At 46.5% G+C, this 11,706-nt stretch overlaps 1 protein-coding gene across 1 annotated transcript in view; it reads left to right on the top strand.

Annotated features, from left to right (window-relative positions):
* The first annotated feature begins 1,521 nt into the window (after positions 1 to 1,521).
* Positions 1,522 to 11,706, top strand: part of ZC3H6 (zinc finger CCCH-type containing 6) — a 40,484-nt gene continuing 30,299 nt past the window's right edge. Inside the window, exon 1 of the mRNA XM_082306985.1 lies at positions 1,522 to 2,140. Within this exon, the coding sequence (XP_082163111.1) occupies positions 2,049 to 2,140 (92 nt within the window). The 5' untranslated portion in view covers positions 1,522 to 2,048. The remainder of the gene's footprint in view (positions 2,141 to 11,706) is intronic.

Raw genomic sequence — 11,706 nt, 5'->3', positions numbered from 1 at the left:
CATCGCTCTCTGCAACGGCCTGAAAGGAGGCTGGAGCCGGGGGGGTCGGTCTCTGCTCCCCAGGAACAAGCGATGGGACGAGAGGGAACGGCCTCAAGCTGCGCCAGGGCAGGGTTGGGTTGGGTATTAGGAAAAACTTCTTTGCCGAAAGGCTGGTCAAGCATTGGCCCAGGCTGCCCAGGGCAGGGGTTGAGTCCCCATCCCTGGAGGGATTTAAAGAACGGATAGATACGGTGCTTGGAGACATGGTATAGATGGACTTGGCAGTGACAGGTTGACGGTTGGACTCGACGATCTTAAGGGTCTTTTCCAACCTTGACGATTCTGTGATTCTATGACACCTCCCTCTCGGTGCCAGCGGTGCTGTAAACAAGCAGATAAAGTTTGTGGGGGAAACAACGAGCAGAGAGGCGGCCGCCTTTGCAGCCGACGCTGTTTATCGGAGTAGGACGGGACCGTCCCGAGGCGAAGGTGACGGACTTGGGGGACACAGCGGCATGGAGGGGGACGCAACGCGCTGGGAACGCGGGAGACGGCGGCGAGAGCCGTCGCCGCGGCACAAACCCAGGCTTCTCGCGATGCGATTGTCAACGCAAACGTTAGCGGTTTGGGGGTGGTGGTGCTTTTTTCGCGATTGGCTTCAATAATGCTCTTCAGCACTAAGGATTTCTTAATGTGCTTTGAATTTTTATTGAAAGAACACTCGCTGGAGCAATGCTAGCGAGAGCATGCCTTCCCTTGATGCCTTAACCTGTACAACACTGACTTAACCTCTGTAACACCGTTTTCACCGTTCCTGGGGCAAGAACCCCTTCCAAAAGTAACGATTTTCTTGCCCGGCGGGGCTGAGGCGCAGGTTTCCCTCGGGCCCCGGCTCTGAACGCTGCCCGGCCCGAGGGAGCGCCCGGTGACGGCCTTTCCCTCGGGAGAGCGGCGGCTTTCCGCGCCGGCCCGGGGGCAGAGCGGCCGTTCTCATTACCAGGGCCAACCGGGGACGTAATTAACGGCGCGGGTGAGGGACGGGGAGGCCGCGGTACCGGAGGGGGGGACGGCGGCTGAGGAGAGGCCGGGCTCGGCGCTGGCGGGGCGGAAGCGGAAGCGGCCGCGGGGGAGGGCGTGTCCCGGAAGCGCCGTAACGGGCGCCCTCCGCCACGAGCGGCCGCCATAACGGCCGGCGCGGCGCGCACGTGACGCCAGCCCGCACGCGGCGCGCCGCGGCGGGGCCCCTCCCCGCTGGGGGGCGGGCGCGCGCACGCACGCACGTCGCCGGCGGAGGGCGGGGGCCGCTCGCGCGACGTCACGGCGGCGTGACGGGCGGCGCGGCGCTGCCAATGGGCGCCGCGGGAGGGGCGGTGACGCGGGGCGGCGGCGGCCAACGGCGGTGCGCGGGGGGCGGGCCGTGCGGCGGCGGAGGAGGAGGAGCGGGGCGGCGGCGGCCAGCGCCAGGCGACGCCATCGCGGCCCCGACGGGCGCGGAAGACGCAGTGGTGGCGGCGGCGGCGGCGCGGGCGGGCCGCGGCCGCTGAGCGAGCTCGGGGGGGGGCGAGCGCCGGGGGTCGCTGCCGCCGCTGCCGCCGTTCTCCTCCGCCGCCGCTGCTGCCGCCGCCGCCGCCGCCATTTTGTGAGAGTGCCTCGAGCGGGCGCCATGTTTGTAAGGAAGAATTAGGGCAGCCATCTCCGGCCACCAGCACCTCCCTTCCCCCGTGTGTGTGTCCTCTCGTTCTCCTCTGCCCCGGGCCTGCTCCTCCGAGCCGCCGCCGCTGCTGCCTCCTCCTCCTCCTGCCCGCGCGGGGCGGCCGGGCTCAGCCTGTGCAGCCTCGCCCTGCACTGAGTGCCCGTTAGTGTCTCACTAAGTAACCGTGAGTGAAACCTTCATCATCTCTCCTCACTGAGGGACCCGACCCTCCTCCTCACCGAGCCGCCCCCAGAGCGGCTGTGCGCGCCGCCGCCGCCGCCACCTCCTCCTCCTCCCTCCGCACCACGGGCAGCGGCAGTGTCCTGCCTTCCTCCACCTCCCTCCTCCTCCTCACCACACCACAGCCAGCACAATGGCCTTTGAAAGCCTGTTCTCCAAACCCCCAAACCCAGTCCTTGACCCAAACATGCCCGACTCTGACAGGCAACATGCAGGGGACGAAAGGTCGAGTAACATTCTTCTCTCTCTCCGCTTCTCATAATGGTGATACTAGTGGGGTGATGATGATGCTGATAATGATGATGATGATGATGCTGTCTGTTAATGTGCCTAGGGGGTTAACGATGTTTTTGTGGGGGCAGGTCACCTCCAGGCTGGAAGACCGGGGTGAGGACCGGGGTGGTGGTGGTGGGGAATGCAAGGAGGGGAGGGGGGGGCTCACTGCATTAGAAGTGCATTATTAGCAGGGTTTTATTTTTTGCAATGCATGCGTTTTACATCTTCATTTATTTACTCTGGCTGGGAAGGGGGACTGTTTTCCATTTCTTTCCATAAATTGCACTTTCCAGCGGGTGTCTGTTGAATGTCACCATTGTTCTTTTTCTCCCTTGCCCTGGCGCTGCTAGTCAGGTAGGAAAGGGTGCTTTGAGTTGTTTTTTTTTTTTTTTTTTTTTGATTTATTTTATTTTTTATTGTTCATACAAGAATCTCTCACTAGATCCATATTTAACGTCATTTTCTTGCCAGATTACACCTTACACATTTAACTGGATCTTTTTTTATGCAGATTAAGGTCTGACTGACGTTATCTTTGCCACCTCTCAATCCCCATGCGCAGAAAACCAGAGTCCTGTTCCTGGTGAAAGGACCTCTGTTCCTCCCTCCCTTTCTCTCCTGCAGCTGCTGGAAATTCAAATCCTTTCTCCAGGCAGCCCTGGCCTTCCTAACTAGTTCCAAAAATACTGTGCCAGGCTGACAGCTACCAGTCCTTCAGTCTACATCTACTCAGAGCATTTGTGACACAACTTCAGGAGTTAAAAATGCTGGTTTTCGACAGCTGGGCTTCAGTCTGTCCTCCCCACACAGCTCCACAACCGTGCTTGGTGCTTGCTTCAGAGGACTGAAAAACACCACCACCACCACCCCCCAAAAAAAAAAAATAAAAAAAAAGGCTTGTGAGCAAACGTAACCGTTCCCTCACTGGAGAAAGAGTCACTAATTCTGTGTTACAAATTGAGAAGTGGAGGGCCGCACGGGCTGGCTGACTGGTCCAAAAATCGTGCTGCGATTTTGTAACAGGTTCAGGGCAGACCCCAGAGCTGCTGATTCTTGGTATTCACCTTTCTGCTCTTAATCGTGAAATAGTCTTAAGTTGTGTCATGCTGTATGTTCCAAAAAGAGTGCCCTGTAAAAAGCAAACTCGTAATCCACGGGGATTGCTGAAGATAGGGCATAACTACTTACTACAACTGTGCAGTAGTAGCAGGCGAAGTGTTTCAGAGCTCCTGGAGTTAGTAAGTCTGTGACTTTTTACTGTTTCAGGGATTGAAAATACTTTTGTGTTTTAAAGTCCTCCTTGAGGAAAGCCCAAGTTACCCACTGTTCTGCTGGAAGCGTAGTTTTTCTAACTCGGAGTTACTCATGCCATGTTGACAAGTAGAGTTCCTGTAACCAGCTGTTCTGACCAGTAGGCCTGTTGTTACGCTGGTCAATTGCGAAATAGAATAAATAAGTACTACCTAGGAGCCTAATGTACTTTTAGTACAGGTTAATATATAAACATTGCTTTATAACGTTTTAATTTCAGAAGAGCAGAAGGCTCTGACAATAAACACATTTACCTGTTAAATAGTACTTTTTGTAAACAAGACTTACACAACTTCTGTTTCCCTCTGATCTGGGATGTGTAGAGTGTATGCTTAATACACCTAGAGCGTTGTTAAAAGGAAGAAAAAGCCCCAAATATAAGTCTTGGTGTTATATTAGCTGTGCAAATGTAATCCTGTCAAAATGCAATATTTTCACTTTGTGAAGTTTGTAAAGATTCCCTACCAGCTGGTGACTGGGAAGGCCTAAAGAGAAACAGGGTCTTTCCTGTCCGCAGAAAACATGGTTGACTCACCAAAGGGAGGGGCAGCACAGCTTTAACTGTGAACGATTTTTAGTACTGAATTGGTTTTGTCCAGTCTCCGTTGTAGTCGGTCGAAAAGCCGGTTGTAAGCTCTGTAGGAAAGATGGCAGTATCTGATCCACTCGTATGCTGAGTTACCTTGAACTGGAGTCTAGCTGTAATACTAGTTCAGTATTTTAAAATTAACACATCAGGTTTCAATATGTTTTATCATGCAATCAATTTTTTACTGCATTAAAGGTAGCTCAGGAGGACTAGCCTACTGTAGGTACAGCCCATAATAGGAAGCTGCTGAAATCATTTAACAGATCAGATCAATTTGTGCAGCATGAATTAATAGCATTTCTGTTAACATTTAGTTAGTTTGGTGTTGAACTGATTTGTAGAATTATAAAGAAGTTGGTTAGTGTTTTTGAGCAGTCGAAAGCAGTAAAAGACGCCGTCTGTCCACACTTTGAATATTCTGAGTTGGAAGATTGTTTTAATCCAAAGTCTTTGTTTTCTTGGTTTATTGATGGGGCACCTGATTAAGTGGGGAAGGTTTATCATTCTTTAGATACTTTTAGTTAACTCATTGTAGAGACGTTCTCTTTGATGAATTATTTGAGACTTTCTAGACACACAGATAACCGCTGTCTTTTAAAAGTTTTTCCTGTAAGGTTAGGTTTTATTAAGGATTGCTTGTTACGTAGGTAATCTCTGATGGGGTAAGGAAGAAGCCCAAGGCAGGGCGCAGGCAAACTCAGTTACAGCAAATAAATACGCAGATGTGTGTAAATGTGGAAGTTGCCACTCTCTTCCGGAGGTCAGCAAGGTCCGATTACTTGCGATAGTTTGTGGTTGCCGTTGCCATCATCTGCAGGGCTGGGCGCTTCGTGTTTCTCTTAAACTCTGTTTTGTAGGCATTGTCCCACCTATACATCATGCTGTGGATGAATGTACGTGCCTAAGAGAAGAACTAAACGCTTGTGACAAATATAAAAGAATTCAGTCCTCACGCAGACTTCTGTGGACTTTGATTTTCTGACTAATAGTGAGCTATTACAGGCTTGAGAAGGACTTGTTTGCTACAGTTGGTTCTGCGTTCGAAATCGGTGCCAGATTTACAATTGCCAGGAACTTTAGAAAATAACTCAGAGTTCATTTATTTTTAAGAATCTAAAATGTTAGGTTGGTACTGGTAGTTTCTGTTGGCTATCTCTGCTTTGCTGTCATTTAATCTCCAGGCTTGGAGATCTCTTCTGCCATTATCTGCTGTAAAAATAGCAGTGATCTAATGATAGGCCTGAACATTGAGATGCTAACTCACAGATCACAGAGGTACAAGTAATGCTTCTGTAGCCAGCATGGTCTTACGAGTTGTGTTGCAAGTATCAGGCCCCTTTTTACGTGCTCGTGGTACAATAAAGGAAATTCTACATTAGAGACAGCTCTCCGACAGGCACCCGAGTGGCCTGTGCGAAGCTTCTTTAGAAAATTGTCCTGGTTTTTGCAGAGGATGTTTGGAAATGCCACTTCAAAGCTGGGCTTGTCTGTTTGCGTTTCAGGTTCCTTTTCCCGAGAACCATGCTAATCCTCACTGTATGCTTTTTCATTATGTATTTGATACCATTTTTACCGTTTAAAAGGAAGTTGGTCCAGTCACTGTCTTGTTCAAGAGAAACTGATTTGAGTTTTACGAAGCGTAGCTGAAGTGTTTGATTATGCGAGTCTGCCCGCTTCTAGCTGCGGTGCTGCTCTTCCAAAGGCTCTCCTTCGCCAGCGGTGTGTGCCTGCTGTACGCCCAGATGAGCCAGGTGAACAGAGACTCCATCCAGCCACCCCTTTGTTTTTATTTTATTTTTCCCAGTTTCCTCTTCCAGCTGTCTTAGGAATTGCCTGCTCCCTTTCGGCCTACCAGCTTTGCACTCCTGTCCTCGGCGAGCGTGATTTACACTCTGCTGCTCTAACAGGTCTGTCTGGTTCACCATAATGGAGACCTGCTCTGCTAAATTACAGCCGGTGGCAAGTAAAGGGGAAAACGCAAGTGGCGGGTTGTAACCAGGACGAGTAACAGCAAATTGAAATCTCTATTATATACCTCAGCTGTCCATTTTCTCCGTTACTGCTTAGTCAAGATGAGATTGCAGGTGGCTTTGCCCGTGTCTTGTCTCGATCCGCGTGGCTCCTCAGCTCCCTGAAGCACCGTAGCGTTGCAGATCAGGGAGGCGTCTGTGGAGCAGAAGGGCTAAAGATCTCGTCTCATCTGCAGCTGCCATTGCCCAGCCTGACTGCTCTCCCAGTCTCCCTTGCCATAAGGCTTCTATCCATCTTCCGTTAAACTTGACAACTTAAATGCCTCTCCTTTATGCTACTTGGTGCTTTAATGCCCTCTGTCCACATGTGCATGATTTGGTTTGAAAATGTTTACTTATAGCTGTTTTTAGAGATTTTTTTTTTTTCAGTAATAGTTAATCACCAAAGAATGTGTTCATGTGAAGTTGTTTGTGATCACTGAATGCAGCCTTGTAAGTGATGTATTGTTTTCGAGCATGATTTCAAAACTTGCTTTGACGTTAGGAAACTAAGAAGTGAAGAGAGAATCGCTCCCAAATCTGCCCTGTGGGCAAACAAGGCTTGCTTGCCATCCAGCAAACATTGCAGGAGTGGCAAAAATGCAGCTGGCTGACATAGCTGTTACTCCTCATCCTCCTGCGGAGGAGGAGGTGGCCTGTGTGAATTTCTGTAATTTCTTCTACAGTAATAAACCCCAGAGACTGGAGATGGCTAGGCGGCAGGGTGAGAAGGTGGGCTTGCCAGAAGTTGCTCGTTGGCCTCCAGTACCACTGCAGGAAGCTATTTTTTGGCATGCCTCTCTGCTGTCTTTCTCACTTCTTTTCCCCATTTTACGGGAACACAGTATCTGTTAAAGCCAGCCCTGGGGATGAAAGCAAAACAGAGGTTAAAAAACCCAAGCAATCTGGTCTGTAACTTGTCGTGATGCAATTTCACTGCCTGGCTGTAGATTAAAATAACTGCATATTTGCAGAGTGGTCAAAACTAACGGGCAGCTGAAAAGTGCCGTTAAGTGACCTGTGTAACATTGTCAGAGAAGCCAGCGCTGGTTCTAGTTAGACACTGGCTTGTTTTGTTAATGGCAACAACACCTTCTGGTTTTTTACTTCTTTTCCTTATTCATTAATAACTTCTGTAGCGTAGCAGCATGCTAGGGCAAATTCATTTCGTGAATTTTAGCCTGCTAAGATCTTACTTTAGACCTGTAATTTTCGTGTCGTTGAATTGCGTCTGAGTTATTGTGCTCTTTGTAATTTTATGAAAACAAAATCTTACCCGCAGGAGTATTGCGGGTTCATTGCACGGTAGCAAACAGGACAGAAGGTAAACGTGTAGTGATGAGAAGCGATAGCCCTGTCCGTCTGGGCCGTCACGAGTGCTGCGTAGCACCATGTTTTTCTAGATGCGTTGGGTGTGGAAAATATGTGCAGGAGGGTTATTTGAAGCAGCAGGAGTGTATGAGGAGCTAGAAGAGAGAAGCTGAGGGAGAAATCTAGTTTGGGATACTAAGGAAAACATGCCCAAAGGAGATTAAGGAGGAGAAATATCTGGGAGGGGTGTAAGGCTTTTTCACTAAATGAGTCTTGACTGGTGTCAGAAGCACTCAGGTGGTTTCCCATCAGTTTGAGCTCTCTTCCCTGCATTATCTGTCCTTATCGGAGGTATTCGGAGGTCAGCAGAACAGGTGTGTGATGCTGTTGTCAGCCCCTGTGAAGTAAAGGCTGTTAACGTACTGTTTCTATATGAGAAGATGAGTTTTTGGACATCGTCAATGTTTTCTGAAAATGTATCTCTTCTAGAACTAGTTGCAGAACAAAGAGGTTAAGGTTTAACCATGCACTCACTTTAGGAAGAAATAGGTTTTATTTTCTTTTTGCACAGCAATATTCAGTTTTCACCAGAAATTAGTAGCTTCTTAAAAATAATGGCTTAATGTGTTAAGAGTTCTGCTCATCTGTAAAGTTTACATTCTTGTTACTGTGTCCTTTCTGTGCAGCAAATCTCTGTGTACAGGAAGTAAAAGGGAGATGTTTGCAGCGTTTAATTTTTATCTACTATATACTTTTTCTATTCTTGGTAATGCTTTCAGAAGCTTTTGGCTATTTATATTCTCTTTAAGGCTTATTCTAATAAATAAAGTCAAAAGCATCATGTTGTAAAACAAAATGTAATTATTTTTAAGTGAGACCTTTCCTCACCTATGAAGCAAACCTACCAAAGATGGACTTAACAGAAAATAGTGTTTGATGATAGAGATTCACATTTTGGTTGTACGATTTCGTTCACGTAAGTTCTTAAAACACACAGAAGTATGATTCTCATGTGGCACCTGCTGTACCTGCAAGTATGCTAAGTACTTCTGTTAGGAATATTGGAAAAACAGTCGCACAGGGAAAACCCTTTTAGTCATCTTAATATATTTCAGAGCCACAGTCTTCAGTGTACTGAGAAAAGTGCGTCTTGTTTTTGTATCTTGGACTTAAGGAGCTTGAGTTGTAAATCTTCTTGGAACATAAAGAATGCTATTTTTAAAAATGACTCGGACTAAGGGCATGAAGGGCAAGTTAAAGCCGAGTTTGAGTGTTAGGAATGAAACTGTAAACACTTAGAGTAATGGTGAGTTACTTTATGTGTGGATTTCTATATTCCCTAGCCAGAGATTTGCATAACTGCTCTTTCAGTGATTTCACCAGACAGAATCTTCTCCCTGAAAAATAATTTGGCTTCTGTGCCTTTCTAATCCATCTTGGAGATGCTCTAGAAATACACTTGGGACAGTGGAAGCGCTTTGTGGTTTTGTTTTCGCATATCCGTCAAGCTCCGAGTATCCGGAGATCGTGGAAAAGGGAGCGATCCATCAGTGATTTTAGTTCTTTCTCTCGGATTTGGAGATGAACCACATTTTTTTTTGTGTGTACCTGGTCCTTGTACAGGGGCTGATAGGAGAGGGAGATCATTGTTTAAACGCACTCTTCTCTCCATTCAGGCTTTTTTTGTTTGTCTTTTTTCTTGAGGATTTTCAATAGGCTTTAGAAGACTAGGAGAGCAATACTTGAAAATACTGCTTTCAAGGTGGAAGATTTTTATTGAAGCAATTAAAAATGAATGGGCTGATAGGAAAGATCACGGCCAGCGTACTGCCTTTTGTTTAGTTAGGATTTGTTTCGCTCGTGGAGTCTAGGTGATGTTAGCTAATACTGCATCTCCTGCGTTCTGGACTGCAAGATTGCATTTGCTGTCCCTTGGGTTATGAGGGAACAGCAGTACCATATGGCAACTTATTTTAATCATTGAAGTCATCCAGGGCTCTTTATGAAGGAGTTCCCGTAGGTCAGGCAGCGGTAGCCAAACACCTCTAAGCAATTTAAACTGGGTATTTAATGAAGATGCTTTTGTTTCTCTTCCAAAAGGACTTGAAATGCACTGGGATGGGAAGGGCTTGGTAATGCTAGCTGAGATCTCTGGTTAGAGGTGAGCAACCTCCTGCTGTTTGCTGTGACAGAAATTTATACCGCAGGTCTGCGCTGTAATAGCTCACGGATTAATTTCTGTTAACTTCTGTTAATCTGAAGACGCATCAGATTTAGTTCAGCCTTTGCAAATACAAGTATAGAATCCGAGAAAATAACTCACGTCGGAAGTTAAAAATTGCCAGCGTTTGTTCTTTCAGTGCAGAGGCTGTCGTCTTGGCTCCTGAGTGTAGGCATCGTAAACTGTTCCCCCCCAGCTTCTTGGCTTTATTTCAGTGAAGGTGGGTTTTGTGGTGTATCGTTTTGTGGGGTAGGGTTGTTGAAAGAGAAGCGACTCTTGAAAAGGACAACAAAAGTATACTTCCTTGCTTTTCTAGATCAAGAAAATGCTGGGTTTTGTGCGTCAGGCATTTCCAGCATTAATAGCAGGAGACTAAGATATTCTGTAAGCAAGAAGCTGTACTTTGCAAAACAGAAGTTCGTATTGTCTCTTGTTGGATCAGTGTCGTGATTTGTTTGCTGTAGATACTGCCAAAGGGAAAGCAGCCTAAGACTCAGACCCGTTTCCTAGAAAATCATCTGCTAGCTGTGTTTTTTCCAGACCACATCTGTTTGTTGACTTTTATTACTCATAGTGGAAAAGGAGGTAGTTTTGGTTCGTATTGCCGAAAGCCCTTCCCAAAGCTGCTTGCTATAGCCAAGTCTGTGGAATAAATTTAGGAAGTGAACTTGTGAAAGGGGTAGGTTCTGCACTCACTTTCTAGCGTACAGCTCCAGTTTGGATTTTAAATGGGGGGGAAAAAAGCCTATAAAACGGAAAGTGATTTCTCCCCTGTCACTGCCATTAAACATTCTTTGAAGTGTGATTAAATTATTTCCAAGAAATTATACATTTTTGACCATTATCTTTTCAAATCATATTTATCTGGTGTTTGTTTGGGTTTTTTTTACATTCTTGAAGTTCAATGCTTGGAAAATTCTAGGATGTTGTGGAAAGAATTTAGGCATTTGGGGATTAGAGGACTTGTGTAATCTTACCTTTGAAATGCAATCCAGAGGATGGTATTACTGAGATTCTGCCCGGTTGTTTTACCTAGAAAGTTATTTGAGTCCTGGATGCATCCCAGAGTGTAAATATATGACGGCAGTTCCCAAAGGAACTGGTGACTGGTGAATACCTTATTTCCCAAAGAGCATTTTCAGTAGGCGTTATACTTAAGAGGATATTTTAATTGCGTAGGCATCCTTGAGAGAGTGAGTTCAGCTCACGTTGTCAAAATACGAAATATTGTTTTTTCTAATAGCTGCAGGTGTTTTATAAATATTTGCATTTCTGTTTCATTAGGCACACTTTATTAATCGAGTATCTCCTGGAAAGATGCGACAAATGCTTTCTTGGGATATTATATGAGGTACTTCAGAATTTGTCAGGGAACGCTGGAGATAATGGACACTGGTGTTTGAAGACAGGATTTGTTTTATGCTTGGGATACATATTCTGAAGATCCTTTATCGCTTCTTAAGTATCTTGGTGTTACGTTATCTGTCGCGAGGCAGCGTAAGGATCTCCGTGAGCACCTTGGAAAAATCACATAAAAATGGGTTGTGAAGCTGCCTCTCTACCTCACGTTTGGCGCCTATTGGTAGCGGGCATACCTTTATTATTATTAATTTCCGTTACTTTTTCAAAAGCTAACTTTGACTTCATAGCTTCCTATTGTTTTATAGTTGCACTAAAAAATAATGCCCTTTTCAAAATGTGTCCAAGTAAATGTTTAAGACCGTAAGCAAAACCAGCGACAATTGCATTTGCGGTGTAGCTAAACTTAAGACGTAGCAGCTGAGCGGTTTTTCTTACCTTCTAAGCTCCTTTTTGTTTTCCTAGCAGCCACAGTTGTATTCAGGGTGTTGGAGGGAACAGCCATGCCTTCCGTGGGCTTGTTTGCTGTGAATTTGTCCAGTCCCTTTCCGCGCTTGCTGCTGCCTGCTTCAACAGCTGCCTGTGGCAGTAAGTCCTAGAAGTTCACTCGCTGCCTGCCACGGACTTTCTTTTGCTGCCCATCAGCATCTTTAAATGACACCTTCCGCAGCAGAATCTTCTCATCAGATTAAATCTGTCTTTTTATGCCCACTTC

This window comes from Platalea leucorodia (genome assembly GCF_965183815.1).
Source record: "Platalea leucorodia genome assembly, chromosome: 3".
NCBI classification, from domain to species: domain Eukaryota; kingdom Metazoa; phylum Chordata; class Aves; order Pelecaniformes; family Threskiornithidae; genus Platalea; species Platalea leucorodia.
This window is presented reverse-complemented; position numbering and strand designations above follow the sequence as displayed.